This window comes from Bos taurus, chromosome 5, assembly GCF_002263795.3.
Source record: "Bos taurus isolate L1 Dominette 01449 registration number 42190680 breed Hereford chromosome 5, ARS-UCD2.0, whole genome shotgun sequence".
NCBI classification, from domain to species: Eukaryota; Metazoa; Chordata; class Mammalia; order Artiodactyla; family Bovidae; genus Bos; species Bos taurus.
Window position 1 is genome coordinate 84,820,004 of NC_037332.1, and position 23,109 is coordinate 84,843,112.

Here is a 23,109-nt window from a genome sequence, read left to right on the forward strand (position 1 = left end):
GAAGATTTTACCTCTTTTTAATTACCCATGATAGATCTGTCACTTTTCATTTATTAAAATCATTATTATATTGCTATAAACTTTTTGGAGAAGAGAAATATAATTGTGGGCCAGAAATTTTGAGAGTCGTGTTGTTTTTTTGAAAGAAATCTGGCAGTTTTATTTCTACCACATGATAAAGGTTGTGACTTATATCTAGTATTCTACCACCACTATATCTTAAATATTTGAAGTCGCTTCAAGCGCTTAAAAACAGACTAAAAAATTTTCTTGCTGTTCTTCAGAGGAAGCACGTGTGAAATATGAAAAAGAAGAAATGGAAAGACTTGAAATACAACGAATTGAGAATGAAAAATTGCAAAAACTTGAAGCAAAAGTAAGTAAACATTAATGATATTATTACTGAAGACAAACTATGTGGCTATCAGATCCATTTTGGAGAAGAAAATGCAGCCCACTCCAGTATTTTTGCCTGGGAGATCCCATGGACAGAGTAGCCTGGTGGGCTATTGTCCATTGGGTCACAAAAAGTCAGACATGACTTAGAAACTAAAACAACAGCAATCAGATCTATTTGGCCATTTAATATCATTCTCTTCCATAGATACCCATAATATTTAGGTCTGTATGAACTGGTTTAACTCATTTGATCCTACCATAAAGTTATGGTGGGTAAATTATTACCCACATTTCACAGATGAGGAAATTGGGGAATATGGAGAGATTTAAGCAGCTAATAAATTTCATAGCCAAGACTTAGATAGAAGTAGTCTTGCTTCAGAGCTCATGCTTATAACCACTAAGTTATTATTCTCAATCTATCTTATAGATAATTAAATAGGAACCAAAAAATGTTCAAATTCTACCTCTCCTTTTAAAATTTCACTTCTCTTTTTCACCAGATTTCTTCATTATTGAATCAGTAGTTCTGAGACCTTTTAATCTCAGGACAAAGCCTCATTACTATTAAAAAGTGAAGATCCCCAAGAAGTTTTTGTTTAGATGGTTTATATGTATCAATATTTATCATATTAGAAATTAAAACAAATTTCAAGATATTTATTGTATTAGTAGAGATTAGACATTGTTAAATGTAAACATGAATTAAAAAGTAAACACATTAAACATACTTAAAGAAAAAAGCAATTGCAGTATTTATTGAGTTATAAAATTATATTAGTTTCAAATGTATGACATAATGATTCAATAGTTGTATGTATTGTGAAATGATCCCACAATAAGTCTAGTTAACATCCGTTACCACATAAATGTATATTTAAATTAGGAAAATGAGTGGCATTGTTTATATCTCTTAAAGGTCTTTAATGTCTGACTTAACAAAAGACAACTGGACCTCATATGTATGCTGAGTCACTTCAGTTGTGTCTGACTCTGCAACCCTGTGGACTGCAGCCTGCCAGACTCCTCTGTCCATGAGATTTCTCTAGGCAAGAATATTGGAGTGGGTTGCCATGCCTTCCTCCAAGAGATCTTCCTGACCCAGGGATCTAACCTGAATCCCTTAGGTCTAACCTGCATTGGCAGGCAGGTTCTTTACCTCTAGTGCCACCTGGGAAGCCCTCCTGGATCTCCTCCCTACTTCATTATTCCATCTGTTACACTATGTGTTGTTTCGATTGAAATAAATATAAAGAAAGAAAATTTGGCCTCATATAGATAGTTGGAAAAAGGAGAAATATTGTAACAGCTTTTCAGATGATTGTGGATTCTTGCCTTGATACTATACTGAAACTCAATAGGTGGTAGCATCTTAATGTGGAATCTGAAACCAAATAAATGAACTTTATGTACTCTGTTACACTAAAATATTGGTCTGTTTTTATACTCTGAATAAATCTTGTATTGACACATGATTTTGCAACATCATGACTTGATAGCTTGGAAGAAGATGAATTATTTGCTTCCAAATATTGATGTATTCTTATAATTCATTATCAAAAAGATCACATGCATTAGTGTCAACTTCAGCCAAACAGGTAAAGGTTTTAAGGATTGGGAAACTGTCAGGCTCCCTAGTAGTGGATACAGGTTTTCTAAAATTCAAATTTTTATTTGACAGCTTGAGTTTATCAAGGACAGCAGTGTTTCCTGAAAGTGACATGGTCAGTTCATTTGTTTCTGACAGAAGGTCTGCCAGAGTACTCAAACAGTTGGACAGATGTTTATTTCTCAAGATAGCATTGTTCTTTGATATGCAGCAAAAGTGTTCTATGCATTCTTCCCATCTTACCACACAGAATATCAAAGGACACATACTTAAGTTTTTACATTTAATACAATTAATAATTTTTACTTCTTCATCAGGTCATTCTTATGTGAACCTGGCTACTTATACCCCTCTCCCCTGAAGAATATGACCACTAATAAAGCTTGTGCCTTGATTTGTACAAAGGCGCCAGCAATTTTATACCATCTTGCAAATGTGTACCCTGCAAAAAGAGCAAATAAAGTCATAATATTGTCATTAAAATAGATTTGACCTCACTGATCCCAAAAGAATTTGGAGGATCCACCTGGAGGCTGCATATCACACTATATACACCACTGTTTCAGATGAAACCTTTTAGAAATATCAGTTGCATTTAAACTAATTGTAGTATTCATCTTGAAATTAAATATTTGTCCAGTAAATTTTAGATGCTACTTACAAAATACAAAGCTGAAATTAAAAAAAAGATCAATGTATCTATGCCCACGAAACAGGATCTGGAAAGGAGAAATGAAGAGCTTGAAGAACTTTATTTGTTAGAAGCATGTTTTCCTGAAGCAGAGAAATTGAAACGAGATAATAGATTCCTTTCCCAGGTAAGACTGATTTTATTTTTTTAGCTAACACTTTTATACCATAAGAGGGAGTTATAATCCGATATCCATCTTAATAACAGGAAACTTTAAATGTGTCTATAAAAAACTTAATCTGACAAATCTCTCTCATTTGCTTGTAGCAAATTAAATTCATATTGCTTTTTAGAAATCTATTTGTCAATAAGATCCTTGACATTTTTATATCCTTTGACTCTGACTCTTTAATTTTGGGGAATTTATATTAAGGAAATTATCCTAAATTAAAATATAAAAAGTTTGACCCTGAGGCAATCGAGTGTTGTTCAAAACAGTGCAGCTTTGGAAACAATATCAGTGGTTAAAAAGGAAAAACTGTAATCATATGGCAAAGATTATAGTATAACTTAAAGCAAAAAAATTGTAATCCCAATATGATTGGGCTTCTCTGGTGGTTCAGACAGTAAAGAATCTGCCTGCAATGTGGGAGACCCAGGTTCCATCCCTGGGTCAGAAAGATCCCTTGGAAAAGGAAATGGCAACCCACTCCAGTATTTTTGCCTGAAGAATTCCACAGACAGAGGAGCCTGGTGAGCTTCAGTCCATGGGGTCGCAAAGAGGTGTACACGACTGAACAAGTCACACACACACACGTGCACACACACACACACACACACACACAATACGATTACAAATGTAGAGTTTGCATAGACTACACAATGAATGGAATGACATACGAAAATGACATGGCGATTAATAATTAGTAATAATTTGAGAAATATAAATTAACCCAAATGTTAAACTTGTGTAAAGACAGGAGCTATATGATTAGTGAGGAAAGCAAAACAAAATTATCTCATAAACACTGTTTTAAAAGTAAAATGTGACAATAGATAAAATTTCTATTTATTTGAATTATTGAAGCTTATAAGTTATATTGATGAAGAGATATTTGGGTGTTTTAGAGACATCTTCAATGAAATAAAATCATAATATGTTTTTCGCCTGAATTGGAAAACTAGGTTATAAGAGTTCATACCTTGAAAAAGAAGTGATTTAATCTTTGGTTGAGTTTTCATCAGTGAGAACTTGCAAGCATTTTTGTTCCACAGTGGAAACACTACATTGAATGTGATGGGAGTCCTGATCCTTCAATAGCCCAAGAAATTAATACTTTTATTACCTTGTGGAAAGAGGAAACCAATGAGACTTTAGAGGAAGTGATTGAGAAGAGTAAACTAGTGCTAAATGTAAGTATTTAAGCATTATTCTGTGATTTTAAATTATGTAAATTATAAATAGTCTGATATTGATTCCAAAAATAGAAATAAACTATTGTATTTGCCAGTTAGTAACACTACTTCTTTCTTGGTTAGGAAGAAAAATATTTGCTCATCTTTTTATTTTATTTTATATTTTTACCACTCCTAAAAACCTCTCACCACCTTAGGTAAGATCAGCCTAACAAATCTGAAACATTAACTGTGAAATGTGAAAGTGAAAGTGATGTCGCTCAGTTGTGTGTGACTCTTTGCGACCCCACGGACTATAGCCTACCATGCTCCTCCATCCATGGGATTTTCCAGGCAAGAGTATTGGAGTGGGTTGCCATTTCCTTCTCCAGGGGATCTTCCCGACCCAGGGATCGAACCCAGGTCACCTGCATTATAGGCAGATGCTTTACCATCTTGAGCTACCAGGGAAGTCCAAAACTGTAACATTAACTGTAAGTGCATCCAATTCCAGAAAAAAATCAAGTTGCATACATTTATGTAGATAACAAGTATAAAAGTGTATGATTTTATCTTCAGCCAGAATTATCCACTTTTCAGTGATTCATTACACATATTTTTTTAATGTTAACTATAAGCCAAGCACCTCTTTTAAGCACTATAAGTACAAAGATGAATAAGAATATCCTACTTTCTATTTCTACAAATAGGATGGATAGGTTAACCTGAGGCACTACCACTTACCATGCACTTAAAAATGCCAGGAAAAATGTTGTGACATTTAAATCCATTGCCTAGCTCAAAGGAAAGTAAAGGAAGAATCTTGGAGTCCATAAGACAATTCAGAAAAGTGGACAAGTGTCAAAGTCAGTGGCTTCCTAGAAAGTGTCTATTTGTTAATCTTTCGTGGCTTAATATTGGTTTAAAGAAGCATCAGGAGGCAAGCCTAAAGTACAACAAGGTAGCAAGTACTATCAGAGACCCTTTTATGGCTGGGAGCCTCAGAAAGGTAATGTGGATAATAGATGAAAACCTACACTGCAAAGAGTGATGATATGCACTTGATTGGCTCATATTTAGCTTGATGAAGGCAAAACAATAATGTCTCTACCAAGAATTCTTAATAATGAGTGAGTCAGTAGTTAGATTGGAAGAATTTATCAGAATACAGCACAGTGAAGAGATGAAAAATTATCAAAGAGTAGTTAACAGACATGTATGATTGAACAAAAAGGACTAAAAGTATATTGACAAGCAGTATCAGAAGGAGAAGTAGAATAAGGAAGAGACAATATTCATTAGGCTGACAATTTCCCAGAATCCTCAGAAACCCAACAGATCCCACATTAGGATAAACAGAAAGGAATCCACACTTAGATACACCAATGTAACAATGGAAACTTTGGCTACCTGATACGAAGAGCTGACTCATTGGAAAAGACCCCAATGCTAGGAAAGATTAAAGGCAAAAGGAGAAGAGGATGGCAGAGGATGAAATGGTTAGGTAGTTTCACTGACTCAATGGACATGCACTTGAGCAAACTCTGGGAGATAGTGAAGGACTGAGGAGCTTGGCATGCTGCAGTCCATGGAGTCGCAAAGAGTTGAACATGACTTAGCAACTGAACAGCAACAGAAAGAATTCACTCCTCTTGGTCCTTTTATTCTCTAATGCTTTTTGTTTCATTTCCTTACCATACAGTTCTTGTCACTGTGGTTTACTTCTCCATGTGCCTATACAGTGGAATAACTCCAGACTGTTAAGGTCATAATATGTTTGCTTAATTTAATCCGGAAAACAAGCTTATGAGATTCATTTTACACATGAAGAAACAGATAGTGACTTGCTTATGGTCCCCTACGAGACCTTAGATGAGCCTTACTCTGACTTTCCAAAGCTTCCAAAGGGCCTCCCATGACGGGTTTGGCTGCTAATAGAGTCCTCACAGAGTGTTCTTTCATATCCTCTCTCCCAGTGAGGCTGCCATGACGTGATGCTGGTCCAGGAATCTGCTGCTCTTTAAATAGCAGAGGCAGCAGGAAGCAGTACTAGAGTTCACCAGTGATGAGCTGGATACATCTTCCTGTTATGAATGTGGGGTATAGAAGCAGAAATAATAAACAGTAGGGAAGATGAGAAAAGGATAAGTAAAACAAAACAGGAGACAGAGAAGGAGAGTAATCAATAACAGCAGGAAACCAAAGCAAGAAGTCGTAAGATGAACAGAAAGAACTGGATAGCAGTAATCCCATGGTAGAGCTTCCCAAGTGGCTCAGTGGTAAAGAATCCACCTGCCAATGCAGGAGACTCAAGAGATGTGGGTTTGATCCCTGGATCAGGAAGATGCCCTGGAGTAGGAAATGGCAACCCACTCCAGTAGTCTTGCCTGGAGAATTCCATGGACAGGGGGCCCTGATGGGCTACAGTCCACGGGGTTGCAAAGAGTAGGATGCAGTTGAGCACTATCCCACAGTAAACATCAAGTTCCAAATTATCAAATTTATTTGCATGGCGAATTCTTATGTAACCCTTACTATGGCAGACATTCTCAGCCTGGTTTAGGTTACTCATGTTGCTGCTGTGAAGTAACTCCAATAACCCTGTGAGGTAGGCACCATCATCCCCATTTTTCAAATGAAGAAAGCGAGACTCAGATGTTAAATAACTCGTCCCAGATCATGCCACTGGTAAGAGGGTGAGGATGAAGCCCAGGTTTCTGGCTTGAGCCCACGCTACCCAGCACGACTATGCTCTCTCTCTTACTTTAGAAATTTTCTATATATTATCTATGTCAGTGTTCAAAATTAAATTCTACTGTTTTATTCTTTATGTGCTGTACTGCTTTTCAGCTGAATTTACTGAGTCATTGCTTTCATGCTTCACAGCACATCAAAAGGTCATTCTGACCAGAGTAAAAAATCCTATTCCATTACACGTGATTATTTCCTAAAATAAAGTGGTCCTGTCTTCTGTAGGAAAAAAATTAAATTCTGCTACTTATTTGTTGTTCCTTGATCATACTGTGCCTTAATTTTTCCCATCACTGAATGTCTTTCCACTTGCTTGTATGATTTCTGAGAAGTTGGATATAACTCTTTGTTCTTCTAAAGGTAAGGTGTTTTTTCCCTTGGGCTGCTTTCAGGAATTTTTCTTTATTTTTGATTTTCCATCCTTTGAAAACGATATGCATAAATAGGTTTCTGGGATATTTATCTTACTTGGTATTCTCTGAGATTCCTCAGTCTGTGGTTTGGTGTCTGACATTAGTTTGAGGGAAATTCTCAGCCATTTTTATTTCAAATATTTCTTCTGTTTCTTTCCTTCTTTTCCTCCTGGTATTTCCATTATGTGTGTGCCATATTTATTTTAAGTTGTTCCAAAGTCTTTGGTTATTCTGTTCTGGCTTTTTTCAGTCTTTGTTCTCTTTGCTTTTTGGTTTTCAAGGATTCTCTTGATAAATATTCTCAGAGATACCTTCCTCAGCTATGTCCAGTTGAGGAATAAGCCCATCAAAGGTATTCTTTGTTCTGTTGAAATGACCTCTAGCATTTCTTTTTGGTTCTTTCTTGGGATTTCCATCTTTCAGTTTTACATCACCCATCTAATTCTTGCATGCTGTCTACTTTATCCATTAGAACCTATAACGCATTAATCACAGGTGTTTTAAATTCCTGTTCTGATCATCATATCCTGCCATGTCTGTCTGGTTCTACCATGTATGGTTCTGATGCTTGCTTCTTCTTTTCAGTTTGTGTTTTTTGCCTTTTGGTATACCTTGTAATTTTTTCGTGATAGCCAGATATGATGTACTGGGTAAAAAGAACTGTTGTAAATAAGCCGCAGCCATGAAATTAAAAGACGCTTACTCCTTGGAAGAAAAGTTATGACCAACCTAGATAGTATATTGACAAGCAGAGACATTACTTTGCCAGCAAAGGTCCATCTAGTCAAGGCTATGGTTTTTCCAGTGGTAATGTATGGATGTGAGACTTGGACTGTGAAGAAAGCTGAGCGCCAAAGAATGGATGCTTTTGAAGTGTGGTGTTGGAGAAGACTCTTGAGAGTCCCTTGGACTGCAAAGAGATCCAACCAGTCCATTCTAAAGGAGATCAGTCCTGGGTGTTCTTTGGAAGGAATGATGCTAAAGCTGAAACTCCAGTACTTTGGCCACCTCATGCAAAGAGTTGACTCATTGGAAAAGACTCTGATGCTGGGAAGGATTGGGGGCAGGAGCAGAAGGGGACGATGGAGGATGAGATGACTGGATGGCATCACTGACTGGATGGACGTGAGTCTGAGTGAACTCCGGGAGTTGGTGATGGACAGGGAGGCCTGGCGTGCTGCGATTCATGGGGTCGTAAAGAGTCGGACACGACTGAGCGACTGAACTGAACTGAATGTGGTGGTGAGGTGGGAAGGAAGAGTTCTATAGTCTTGTGATTAGGTCACAGTCTTTAAGTAATCCTATGTCTCTGGACAATGAATCTGCAAGTGTTTTTAACTTTTCCTGTTAAAAGTTGGGTGAGAGGGAATGACCAAAGCCAATTGGATTTGGATTTTCCTTTCTCCTGGGTGAGGTAGGCTCTGAAAAATCAGAGCAGAAATAAAGAAAAAAATGGAGAAGAATCAAATCAATAAAATTAGAAATCAAAATGGAGAAATGACAACACAGAAATACAAAATATCATAAGAGACTACTATGACCAATTATATGCCAATAAAATGGACAACTTGGAAGAAATGGACAAATTCTTAGAAAAGCATAACCTTCCAAAACTGAACAAGGAAGAAATAGAAAATCTTAACAGACCCATCACAAACAAGGAAATTGAAGCTATAATCAAAAATCTTCCAACAAACAAAAGCCTGGACCAGATGGCTTTACAGGTGAATTGTATAGAATACAATTGTATAGAATTCTACTCAAACTCTTCCAGAAAATTGCAGAGGAAGGCAAACTCCCAAACTCATTCTATGAGGCCACCATCACCCTAATACCAAAACCAGACAAAGATGCCACAAAAAAGGTAAACTACAGACCAATATCACTGATGAACACAGATGCAAAAATCCTCAACAAAATTCTAGGAAACAGAATCCAACAACATACTAAAAAGATTATATATCATGACCAAGTGGGCTTTATCCCAGTGATGCAAGGATTCTTCAATATTCACAAATCAATCAATGTGATACACCACATTAACAAATTGAAAGATTAAAAACCATATTATTATCTTTATGATCAAAACTCTCCAGAAAGCAGGCATGGAAGGAACATACCTCAACATGATAAAAGCCATATACAACAAACCCACAACAAACATTATCCTCAATGGCAAAAAATTGAAAGCATTTCCTCTAAAATCAGGAACAAGACAAGGGTGCCTACTCTCATCACTAGTATTCAACATAGTTTTGGAAGTCCTAGCCACAGCAATCAGAGAAGAAAAAGAAATAAAAGGAATCCAGATTGGAAAAGAAGAAGTAAAACTGTTTGCAAATGACATAATCCTCTCTATAAAAAACTGTAAAGATACCATCAGAAAATTGCTGGAGCTAGTCAATGACTATAGTAAAGTTGCAGGATATGAAATTAATACACAGAAATCCCTTGCATTCCTATACACTAATAATGAGAAAACAGAAATTAAGGAAACAATCCCATTCACCATTGCAACAAAAAAGAATAAAATACTTAGAAATAAATTTACCTAAAGAAACAAAAGACCTATATATAGAAAACTATAAAACACAGATGAAAGAAATCAAAGATGACATAAATACATGCAGAAATGTACCATGTTTATGGATTGGAAGAATCAATATAGTGAAAATGAGTGTACTACCCAAAGCAATCTATAGATTCAGCACAATCCCTATCAAGCTACCAATGGTATTTTTCACAGAACCAAAACAAGTAGTTTCAAAATTCATATGGAAACACAAAAAACCTCGAACAACCAAAGCAATCTTGAGAAAGAAGAATGAAACTGGAGGAATCAACCTGCCTGACTTCAGACTATACTACAAAGCTACAGTCATCAAGACAGTATGATACTGGCACAAAGACAGAAATATAGATCAGTGGGACAAAATAGAAAGCCCAGAGATAAATCCACGCCCCTTTGGACACCTTATCTTTGACAAAGGGGGCAAAAATATACAATGGAGAAAAGACAATTTCAAATAACAAGTGGTGCTGGGAAAACTGGTCAGCCACCTGTAAAAGAATGAAACTAGAACACTTTCTAACACCCTACACAAAAGTAAACTCAAAGTGGATTAAAGATCTAAATGTAAGACCAGAAACCATAAAACTCTTAGAGGAAAACATAGGCAGAACACTCTTTGACATAAATCACAGCAAGATCCTCTATGATCTACCTCCCAGAGGAATGGAAATAAAAATAAACAAATGAAACCTAATTAAACCTAAAAGCTTTTGCACAACAAAGGAAACCATAAGCAAGGTGAAAAGGCAGCCTTCAGAATGAGAGAAAATAATAGCAAATGAAGCAACTGACGAAGAATGAATCTCCAAAATATATAAGCAACTCATGCAGCTCAATACCAAAAAAATAAATGACCCAATCAAAAAATGCACCAAAGAACAAAACAGGCATTTCTCCAAGGAAGATATACAGATGTCTAACAAACACTTGAAAAGATGCTCAACATCACTCATTATCAGAGAAATGAAAATCAAAACCACAATGAGGTACCATCTCACGGTGGTCAGAATGGCTGCCATCAAAAAGTCTACAAACGATAAATGCTGGAGAAGGTGTGGAGAAAAGGGAACCCTCTTACACTGTTAGTGGAAATGCAGACTAGTACAGCCACTATGGAGAACAGTGTGGAGATTCCTTAAAAAACTGGAAATAGAACTGCCATATGACCCAGCAATCCCACTGCTGGCATATACACCAAGGAAGCCAGAATTGAAAGAGAGACATGTACCCCAGTTTTATTGCAGCACTGTTTACAATAGCTAGGACATGGAAGCAACCTAGATATCCATTAGCAGATGAATGGATAAGGAAGTTGTGGTACATATACACAATGGAATATTACTCAGCTATAAAAAAGAATGCATTTGAGTCAGTTCTAATGAGGTGGATGAAACTGGAGCCTATTATACAGAGTGAAGTAAGCCAGAAAGAGAAACACCAATACAGTATATTAATGCATATATGTGGAATTTAGAAAGATTAACAATTACCCTATATGGAGGACAGCAAAAGAGATATGGAAGTAAAGAACAGACTCTTGAACTCGTGGGAGAAGGCAAGAGTGGGACAATATGAGAGAATAGCATTGAAACATGTATATTACCATATATAAAATAGATGACCAGTGTAAATTCAGTGCATGAAGCAGGGCACCCAAAGCTGGTGGTCTGGGACAACCCAGAGGGATGGGTTGGGGAGGGAGGTGAGAGGGGGTTTCAGGATGGTGGGACACATGTACACCCATGGCTGACTCATGTCAATATATGACAAAAACCACCATAATATTGTAAAGTAATTAGCCTCCAATTAAATTAAATTAATAGAAAAAAAATTCCAGCAGGTCAAGCTTGCTCTTAATTTTCCCTGAGATCAAGCTTTGTTAAGAAGAACAAAGTGCTCTTGTGTATTTCAAAATGCTTCCTTTCCCCCTCCTCCTGCTTTCTGATCCATAAAGAATTTGTTGGTTTTTTAGTCTGTTCAGACTTTCATTTGATAGGATGGAGTGGCGTCTTCTAAGCTCCTCTGGTGGAACTAGATTGCTTCAGTTTCCTCATCTACAAAATAGGCACAATAAACAGTATCTACAGAAAAAGCAAGAGAGTTCCAGAAAAACATCTATTTCTGCTTTATTGACTATGCCAAAGCCTTTGACTGTGTGGATCACAATAAACTGTGGAAAATTCTGAAAGAGATGGGAATACCAGACCACCTGACATGCCTCTTGAGAAATGTGTATGCAGGTCAGGAAGCAACAGTTAGAACTGGACATGGAACAACAGACTGGTTCCAAATAGGAAAAGGAGTATGTCAAGGCTGTATATTGTCACCCTGTTTATTTAACTTATATGCAGAGTACATCATGAGAAACGCTGGACTGGAAGAAGCACAAGCTGGAATCAAGATTGCCGGCAGAAATGTCAATAACCTCACATATGCAGGTGACACCACCCTTATGGCAGAAAGTGAAGAGGAACTTAAAAAGCCTCTTGATGAAAGTGAAAGTGGAGAGTGAAAAAGTTGGCTTAAAGCTGAACATTCAGAAAACGAAGATCATGGCATCCGGTCCCATCACTTCATGGGAAATAGATGGGGAAACAGTGGAAACAGTGTCAGACTTTATTTTTCTGGGCTCCAAAATCACTGCAGATGGTGACTACAGCCATGAGATTAAAAGACGCTTACTCCTTGGAAGGAAAGTTATGACCAATCTAGATAGCATATTCAAAAGCAGAGACATTACTTTGCCAAGAAAGGTCCGTCTAGTCAAGGCTATGGTTTTTCCTGTGGTCATGTATGGATGTGAGAGTTGGACTGTGAAGAAGGCTGAGCGCCAAAGAATGGATGCTTTTGAAGTGTGGTGTTGGAGAAGACTCTTGAGAGTCCCTTGAACTGCAAAGAGATCCACCCAGTCCATTCTGAAGGAGATCAGTCCTGGGTGTTCTTTGGAAGGAATGATGCTAAAGCTGAAACTCCAGTACTTTGGCCACCTCATGCGAAGGGTTGACTCATTGGAAAAGACTCTGATGCTGGGACGGATTGGGGGCAGGAGGAAAAGGGGACGACAGAGGATGAGATGGCTGGATGGCATCACTGACTGGATGGACGTGAGTCTGAGTGAACTCCGGGAGTTGGTGATGGACAGGGAGGCCTGGTGTGCTGCGATTCATGGGGTCGCAAAGAGTCAGACACGACTGAGCGACTGAACTGAACTAACTGACCCATAGACTTATGATAAGAATTAAATGGATTAAAACATATAAAGCATTTGGAACACAGGTCTTGGAACATAGTAAGTATTCAGTAGATATTAGTGATTCTCCTCTTCCATTTCTGCTCACTCTTCTCATTGTTACCATATTGTTATTGTTTCTATTGTTCTACAGTCTTGGGTAATAAGCCTCCTCTATCAGCTTGCTGAGGACAGCTCGTTATACATAGTTGAAGATTTTTATAGTGGAGTTTTGGGAGGAAATATTTTATTTTCCCATGACCTTTTCTAACAGAATAAATTCAGGAAACTATTTTTATATGTTTTACTGGTGATATGTTCCTCAATTCAAAAATGGTAAAACATCCCATATTTCACTTTTTCCTTTGTTTATCAGAAGATTACTTTTATGGTAAATTTTTGCTTTGTATTTTTACTTTCACTTTATAGTTAATTGAGAAATTGAAGTTAATTTTATTGGAAACTCCACCATATGATTTGCAAGGGAAAAATATAATCCAGTACCAAGAATCAATTCTAGAACTGCAGGAGCTCCTTCATCTTAAGTTTAACAGAGCCACAGAAATACTTCTCAGAGTAAGTGTGATGTTTTGCTTTATATGTTATTAATACCTTTTGTAAGTGTTAAGATTTTATATTATATAATTTTTAAGATCCAGTATCATTTTTTTGAAGATTTAAAAGGTTAAGGAAAAGTCAGAATAATTTAAGGCACAATGTGAATATTTATTTTTAATAATAATAAATATCAACTGTGAATATTTATTTTTAAAGAAATAAAACATTATCAATATAGCTAAATTCTAGATATTTTCTCTTATACTTGCTAAAGTTTACTAGGACCATTATGAAAATGAATTCACAAAACCTTGTATGTTAGATATTCACTCTAGAATGAATCAGTTTACACAAGATTACAATTATTGGTAGTCACTCTATTTTTCCCAAATATCTTAGCACTAATGGTAATGTTCAACTAATTATAGAGCCATTATTATTATATCTATGAAAGTTAATAATAATTCCATAATATTTGTTTGGCTTTGTTTTTTTAAATCAGAAAACAGTATAAGATCATACCTTGCTTTTGGCTATTTTGTGTCTTGGTTTCTTTTTTCTTCTGGTCTAGAACACAGTAACGTTTATAGACGTGGTAGAATGTGTTCTAATTACAAAAAGAACTGCAGAGAAGGCTTATTATTGTTAAGTTATTCTTAGCAGTAATATTCATATTAAAATTTTGCAACTATCTTATTTATATTGTAAGAAAAAGCCAGTAAGGAAATGTGTTATAATTATTACTGATCAAGATTTTTATTTTAAGAGAAAAAAAGATATGTTATATAGAACAGAAGATTAGAAAAAACACTGTAATGTTAAATTTGTAATGGAAATATCAGTATGAACCAGATTTCTAAGTTCTAATTGGGGTAAATAGCTGATTCAAGCTTGGGGCAGGGAATTTGAAAGATGAGATTGTTATTGCAAGATGAATTTTTACATTATCTTGTGCTAGAAAGCAAGTAAATGCTCAAAGACTAATAGAGTCATAGGTAAAGGGACAAGACTAGCTTAAAAAAGCTCCCAGTGGTCAAGTTGGAGATAATTTGAATATCAGAAAGAACAATGACTATAATTTATTAAAACACACTGATTAAAATAAAAATTCATGAGTCTACAGTGATACCCCAGAAAGGTAGAGGGAAAGTGAGGTGGGGGTTGAGAGAACAATTCTTTATAGAATACCATCTGATGAAGGTGGAAGGAATGGTCAGTAAGATAATCACCACTTTTCAATCTCCAGTGTAATAACTGATAAAGATAATTAACCACTACCTCAGTAATTAGGTGAAAAGTTTAAGAGCATGTCATTCTCATAATGCCAAAGTATTTGACCACAGATTACTTACTGACTAGGATAAAGGTACTTTGCAATGGGAAGATATGGGTAGTCACCACCTGAACTCAGTGATCAAGTCCACATTGTTAACGGTGGGACATCATATGCCTCCTGATAGGATGCAGTGTAAAGAACACAACTTCCCATAAGGTGCCTTCTTGCAGAAAATCATTCATCTAATGTGATTAAACCTGCTGCTGCTGCTGCTGCTAAGTCACTTTAGTCGTGTCCAACTCTGTGCGACCCCGTAGATGGCAGCCCACCAGGCTCCGCCATCCTTGGGATTCTCCAGGCAAGAACACTGGAGTGGGCCACCACTTAAACCTACCTTGACCTAACTTCCAGTGTACAAAAAATAAAGGAGATAGAGTAAGTTAAACTGTGAAGGAACAGCTGGATAAATTCACACAATGTGAAACAGTTTTACAACAGTTCTGTTATTTATGCCACACTGAATGACTTGTGGGATCTTAGTTCTCCCACCAGGGATTGAATCTGTGCCCCTCTTCAGTGAAGTCCTAACCACTGCCAGGGAACTCACAGAACAATTACTTTGAAAACAAATAGCAATAAATTCAATTCCCAGTACTTTTAAGTTTTTACATTATAGGAGCTGAATACATATTGACTTATTTAAGTCCTTTTAAAGAACTAATGTCTTAAGCAAGAGGCATGAATCTATTTTAGTGTTTATTAAGGAATTCTAAAGAATATCCTTAAATGGTATGTTGATTATCAGGTATTAGATTAGTAAAACACAGAACTCATAGGTATATTTTGTAAACTTGGTGTGTTCAGGAATAGGCTAACTTTTGCAGTAGCATAAGGTAAGGATAAAGTTAAGATTAGGATATACAGTTAAAATGAGAAGTCATGATAATGTTAAAATTGAAAAGGGTAATCTAAAAGCAATCTGCAAGAGCTATCTGGGAATATAGGAGCACTCCGGGAGTTGGTGATGGACAGGGAAGCCTGGCGTGCTGCAATTCATGGAGTCGCAGAGTCGGACACGACTGAGCGACTGAACTGAACTGAACTGAACCATCCTTAGACACCTTAAGAGAAACTGAGTAGAAAAGGGGGAACACATTTAACTGAGTAAATGCATTTGTATCATTTAGAGAATTATTTAAAACAATTCTTTGTTATTTTTATTGAACCTTATTTTTACCCAAATTACTTTTTTAAGTATTGAAGGGAATCCAACACCTAACTGATGAAATAACTTACCTAAATTGTATAATTTGTGAGGCCTCTAATCTTAATAATGTTTTCTTTTTTTCTTACAGCAAGCTAGCACTTTAGCAGATCTGGACAGTGGAAATATGGAAAAAGTCATTCAAGATGAAAATGTTACTCTCTATATATGGGCAAACCTCAAGAAGAATCCAAGGTATTGCCATGGGTGATGCTATAGGTCTGAAGACATTAGAGTCACATGACCAAGCAGATGCCTGTTGCATTACAGCATGGCGTACTTATAAAAACCCATCTTAGAAAAAAAAAAAAAACAAAACCCATCTTAGGAGCTCAGCCAGTTAGGGTTTAATTCTGAGACCTGTTGTTTATCTTAGGCAAGTTACTTAGCCTTGTAAGGTCTCAGTATATCAACAGTGAAATTATTTTTATCACTTAATAGGATTGGGCTGAAGATTAAATGTTAATACATATAAAGGTCATCCATAACAGGATGTCTAGTATAAATACACACTGACTAGATATCAGGGTCTTCCTCTTTTTTTCACTCACTCAGCCTCCCTCCCCACCAAAAAGTAGAAGTGATAGGTACTTTCTACGGGACAGTCTGAAGCTTTTAAAAAATTTATTTTGTGTGAACTGTGAAAGTAGCATCAACATATATACACTATCAGGTGTAAGATGGGTAGCTGGTGAGAAGTTCCTGTGTAGCAACAGGGAGCCCAGTCTGGTGCTCTATGATGACCTAGAGGGATGGGATGGGGGAAGGGGAGAGAGGCTAGGGAGGGAGAGTGAAAGTGAAAGTCGCTCAGTTGTGTCTGACTCTTTGTAACACCATGGAGTATACAGTGCATGGAATTCTCCAGGCCAGAATACTGGAGTGGGTAGCCTTTCCCTTCTCCAGGGGAATCTTCTTTACCCAGGGATCAAACCCAGGCCTCCTGCATTGCAGGCAGATTTTTTACCAGCTGAGCCACAAGGGAAGCGGATATGTATGCATAATTATGGCTGATTTGTGTTGTTAGATGGCAGAAGCCAACACAACATTGTAAAAAATTTAAAATATGTATTTAAAAACTAATACTTTCAAAAATAATTTCATATTTATTACTTTTTAGATATTTAAATGATGTTTTCAACAAAGTAATATCATTCTGAGGAATAATAGAGATAATGACAAATTCATAATCACTTGGCTGCTGCTTTACTCGAATGTTTCAAAATAATTGAGTTAATATGGCACAGTGAGTTTTAGAGAAAAATTATCAGAATAAAAGTTAGGAGGTCTGGGTTTCTAGTCCCAGCTCTAAAAAGACTAGTCATAACAACAATGGGAAAAATTGGACTTTGTTTTTGATATTTAGTAAAAGGAAGGAACAAAATATTTTCCAAGTTCTATTTGCTACAAAATACTCTGTGGTTTAAATTTTAATTAAATTTTTTATTCATTTATTTTTGGTCACACTGTGCAGCTTGCAGAATCTTATTTCCCCAACCAGGAACTGAACCCACACCCATGGCAGTGAAAACGTGGCATCCTAACCAGTGGACCGCCCTCTGGCGGAAAATAATCTGTATAATTTTAAAAGAATAAAAGTAAAACGAACAGCTCTGTATTAACTACCCAGGTTTAAAAAGAGGATTAGATGGTATTCTTTTACTAAGATAAGGAACAGTGGTGGCAGAACAACTTTTGTTTTACTTTGATGGTGATGAAGAGGGGGCAGAGGTTGGGATGGTGAGTTCAGTGTGGGACTTGTTGAATTTGAAGTTACCTATGAGACTATGAGACATCAAAGTGTAACTATCTGAACGCATTGAGAGAAATGTGAGTTGGAAACATATTTGGAGGCATTATTAGCATTGTTGTTGTCGTTTAGTCGCTAAGTTGTATCCAACTCTTTGTGACCCCGTGGACTGTAGCCTGCCAGGCTCCCCTGTCCATGGGATTTCCCAGGTAAGATTACTGGGACGAGTTTCCATTTCCTTCTCCAGGGGATCTTCCTGACTCAGGGATCAAACCTGCATGTCCTGCGCTGGCAGACAGATTCTTTACCACTGAGACACCAGGGAAGCCCAAGTTTTGGAGACATGTTTGGGGAAGTCATTAGCATACAGATCAGTAGTTCTTAACTTTTTAGAAATCAACTCTTATGAATTTTATTACATATGCGCACACATATGTAAAGGAGTTTTTTTAACCTTTTATAGTTCATTCAGGGATACTTCTTCCCCTAGGAAACATAGAGCTCATTGAAGTCACAGAAATTATAATATCCAGGGAGAATATGTAGAAGGAGATGAAAGGAGGACTCAGGATGGAGAGCTGAGTGACATCAGCCTGGGCTTCCCTGGTGGCGCAGAGGTTAAAGCGTCTGCCTGCAATGTGGGAGACCTGAGTTCGATCCCTGGGTTGGGAATATCCCCTGGAGCAGGAAATGGCATCCCACTCCAGTATTCTTGCCTGGAGAATCCCATGGACAGAGGAGCTTGGTGGGCTACAGTCCACGGGTCGCAAAGAGTCGGACACGACTGAGCGACTTCACTTTCACTTTCCCTTTAGGAAGTTCAACTCAGGTCAGTTCAATCGCTCAGTCATGGTTAGGAAGGAGGCTGTACAAAGGAACCAGAGAAGGAATTCCCAGAGATGGAAGAGAAGAGTATGGAGCCATGGATCCCAAGAGATAGTTTTGAGACAGTAACATCAGAAACCTGGTCTAAATGCTTGCAAAGAAAGCAAGTTAAGTGTATCCACACTGCTCAAAACTCTGGTGAAATTAAAGAGGAAATAATGCTTAGGTATAAATTCACAGCAGACATAGAACTTCCTAGAGGCTCATCTTTTTTGTTAAATTAATTAACAGGCACAGAAGTATCAGATTCTCTGAGACACAAACTGGATTTGAAATCCCAAGGATATTAGCAACATCTGACATTGCTCTACGCCTCCTGCACACTCACTACGATCATGTCACACCCCTGAGCCCTGTTCTAACACCATCACAAGAACACATTTCTATAGTAACTGACTTTGTCAAAGAAGAAGTTAAGAGTGTGCAAACAGCAGTCAGCAAAGATCTCCAAGAAGAGAATAAACAAGAAAATGAGTCTAACTCAGTTCATGAGGAAGAAACAAAAGCTGAGGGACAAGGTGATGTCGAAGAACAAATGGTAGGACACGTTAAATGTACATTTTTTTCTTCATGAAACGGGTGTTATTAGATTCTCTTGATGCATTCTCAAGATTGTTTTCTAAACAGCTAGAAACTGAAAGCCATTTTCTAACCAATGGCTCCGTTTTGAATGTGTTTTTTCCCCTTGCCTTCTATATTCATAGTCACTATTTATAGTTGAGCTTGTTGCTTCCACATCCCAAAGTTGAGCACAGAAATTGCTCATTTTTATTTTAGGTTCAGTCCCCAAAAGCTTTGAAGCAATTTTGTTTGTGGGTATTAATTATATTTCAAATTCACTTAAGGGAACTTGTGATAAATACTTTCACAAACTGAAGGATTAGTTACTTCTTCAGGTTTCGGTTTTGTAAGAAAGAATTTAATGAAGCAAAAACTAATTTTTTAAAACCATTGTACTTCTCTTTTAAAAATTGACATCTTTAGATATAATAATATGTTAGGTGCTATGCGCTCAGTCACTCATTCATGTCTGACTCTTTGTGGCCCCATGGACTGTAGCTGGCCAATCTTCTCTGCCATGGATTTCCCAGGCAAGAATACTGGAGTGGGTAGCCATTTCCTAACCAGAGGAACTTCCTGACCCACAGATAGAACCTGAGTCTCCTCTGTCTCCTGCATTGGCTGGTGGATTCTTTACCACTAGTGCCACCTGGAAAGCCCAATTAAATGTTATAATAATCATATTTTGGTAATTAGTTTCTGCTCTCTTCGTTCTGTTTCCAGGATTTTCAAGCCACTTACCTATTATGGTAAAATAAACTGTCTCTTTAGCATTTAATAGAACTTTCTCAGCACTGAGCAGCTTTTTGTTTGGCCATGGACACTTTTATTTTAGGGAGGACCAGGTTTTCCTGTAAGTACTTAAAATATTGTATTGGTTTATTGGTTTGTTTTCTTTAAACACAGGTAGGGTTAAGTATTAAGTTGAATACAAATTAGAAATTAGAATAAGTATTATTAGGTATTCTAAGAACACGTTTAATTGAAAAATGCCATTTGGTTACACCAGAATCAAAAATTGTAATGATTCTACAGCAATGTAAAAGATGGATATAAGACACAATGGTCAGTACAAAGAATAGTATTCAGAATGTGACTACAATTATGAAAAAAATCAAAAAGGCATAAAAGGAGGAGAATCCAGAAACCTATATATAACTGATACTTCAGAGAGGTTGGAAATAAGTGATTTGTTCTTCTTTAAAAGTTGTCACTCTTAAATGTTTTTTGAGCAATCTGGTAGCTTTTAAAATTAAAGAAAAAAATCATTTTTCCTCTCAGATAGCATGGTAGCTTTACTAGGGTTCAACAATATTTCCAGTTTTCTTCCCTTTCCTGGACATGTAGGAAGATTATACTCCTTTCCCCCTTAAAATTAGGGGTGACCATGACCATGTGACTTGCTTTAGTTAAGAAGACATGAATGGATGTAATACACTGATTTCTAAGGGGGAATAAATAAAGAATGAGTAAATGGGCCCTGGATGTTACATTATTTAAGTATGCAGTAAGAAACAAAATGGAGACCTGTACACTAAAAATAAGGTTTTGCAAGATTTGTGATTGAACATTCATGAAAACAACAAATAAAAAGGTATCAAAATTGTTTATATAAAACAGGACTGCCTAGGGTGGAGTGGTAGGGACACTTCTGCTAGTAGTCAGGACCAGCTTCTTAGAAGCAGAGACATTTGAGCTGACTTGTAGGAGCTAATCTTGAGAAGGTCCTGGAGAAGGGTGTTCTAGGCAGAGAGAAGGGAAGAGTCGAAAAAAGAAAGAAAAGATGTTATCTAAAAATGTTTGGTCTTGATCTGATAAAAAATATTGAATAACTTCTGCTCCTCAAATTCCTTGATCATATTTTATAAAAAAACTCATCAACAGTTTACCCCAAAATTTCGTATTATTAAAGTTGTGAAATAATTTAGAAAAGATATCATTTGAAATATTACTTGAATTTAGATGGCTTTAGCAGTTCTTCCTATACATGTATGTGTCAGTTGAAGCACCTCATATAAGTGAGGACTTATTATAGTTCTATGTCTAAAACTACTTAAAATAGTTTCACATTAAAGATATCAGCACATGAATTCACTGTAATACCAAATAGTGCAGTTTTCTGTTTTTCTCAAAATCTGTCATCTATTAGAGCTCCAAGTTACCAAACTAAGTTTTCCTCCATTAACAGGCCCTTTCCAATGTGTTTAACTACATCTGTTTTTTTTCTGTTATTCTTTAATGTTTTATTGAAACTCTTCATGGCAAATAGATGGGGAAACAATGGAAACAGTGGCTAACTTTATTTTTCTGGGCTCCAAAATCACTGCAGATGGTGCTTGCAGCCATGAAATTAAAAGACGCTTACTCCTTGGAAGGAAAGTTATGACCAACCTAGACAGCATATTAAAAAACAGAGACATTACTTTGTCAACAAAGGTCCATCTAGTTGAGGCTGTGGTTTTCCCTATAGTCATGTATGGATGTGAGAGTTGGACTATAAAGAAAGCTGAGTACTGAAGAATTGATGCTTTTGAAGTGTGGTGTTGGAGAAGACTCTTGAGAGTCCCTTGGACTGTAAGGAGATCCAACCAGTCCATCCTAAAGGAGATCAGTCCTGGGTGTTCATTGGAAGGACTGATGTTGAAGCTGAAACTCCAATATTTTGGCTGCCTGATGCGAAGAGCTGACTCATTTGAAAAGACCCTGATGCTGGGAAAGATTGAGGGCAGGGGGAGAAGGGGACAATAGAAGATAAGATGGTTGGATGGTACCACTGACTCAATGGACATGAGTTTGGGTAAACTCCGGGAGTTGGTGATGGACAGGGAGGCCTGGCATGCTGCGGTTCATGGGGTTGCAAAGAGTCAGATATGACTGAGCGACTGAACTGAACGTCTTCAATCTATAATGAGACTAAAGGTGTAAAAATAACTAAAGGTATACCAGTGCTGTGCTGTGCTGTGCTTAGTCACTCAATCATGTCCAGTTCTTTGCGACCCCATGAGAGTGGCCTGCCAGGCTCCTCTGGCCATGGGGATTCTCCAGGCAAGAATACTGGAGTGGGTTGCCATGACCTCCTCCAGGGGATGTACCAATGCTACTGTTGATAATACACAGAAGTACATTAAGGAAAAGCATTCTACTCGATGGTAATGCATATTTTAAAGCATAGTGAATGAAGTTCTTCTCAAATAATTCGTCTAGGGAACCAAGAGTAATGATCAGACAATTAGTTTTACCTTATGAAACTTCACCATAGTCTGGAAGCAGGACTGAAAATTGTGTGAGTGGTTGGTGGAAGAACCTGGCTGGCAGAACTTTGTGATCAGGCAGTTGAAAAAAGAGAAGATTGCCTAGAAGATGACACTAAGATTACTTTAGTGAGCACCCCTGTTCTGGGGAACCAATCCTCTCATCACACCACACAGGCGTGTGTGTAGATAATGCTTATGTCCATGTGCTCTATCATTCTTCCAAATGCCCCACAGCATTCTGAAAAGTTAATATGGACAATGCTGAAGTGTGTGTGATTTCCACAGAAGCAGGTAAATGCTACAGTCATGCTTAAGTGTACCAAGGCAGGGGGAAAGCCATCTTCTGTGCTGAAGGAAGATTTTGGAGGGGAGTTAAGAGGGGCGGCAGTAATCTACATAAAGTGAAAAATCCCCCAGGTCAGAGCCATTTTCCCTGCTCAGCTGGCTAGGGAAGGAAAGAGAGCAGGTGGAAACAATCATCAGCTGAGCCTCCTGCTGCTGCTGCTGCTAAGTTACTTCAGTCGTGTCCGACTCTGTGCGACCCCATAGACGGCAGCCCACCAGG

At 37.3% G+C, this 23,109-nt stretch overlaps 1 protein-coding gene across 8 annotated transcripts in view; it reads left to right on the forward strand.

The window, feature by feature from the left end:
* DNAI7 (dynein axonemal intermediate chain 7) overlaps positions 1 to 23,109 on the forward strand; it is an 87,828-nt gene that overhangs the window by 20,591 nt on the left and 44,128 nt on the right. For 7 of the 8 annotated variants that reach the window (XM_059886481.1, XM_024991820.2, XM_059886482.1 and 4 more), the window contains 6 exon segments: positions 285 to 376; positions 2,725 to 2,826; positions 3,915 to 4,052; positions 13,429 to 13,575; positions 16,189 to 16,292; positions 18,961 to 19,267. In XM_059886481.1, coding sequence (XP_059742464.1) covers positions 285 to 376; positions 2,725 to 2,826; positions 3,915 to 4,052; positions 13,429 to 13,575; positions 16,189 to 16,292; positions 18,961 to 19,267 — 890 coding nt within the window. 8 annotated transcript variants of the gene reach the window in all.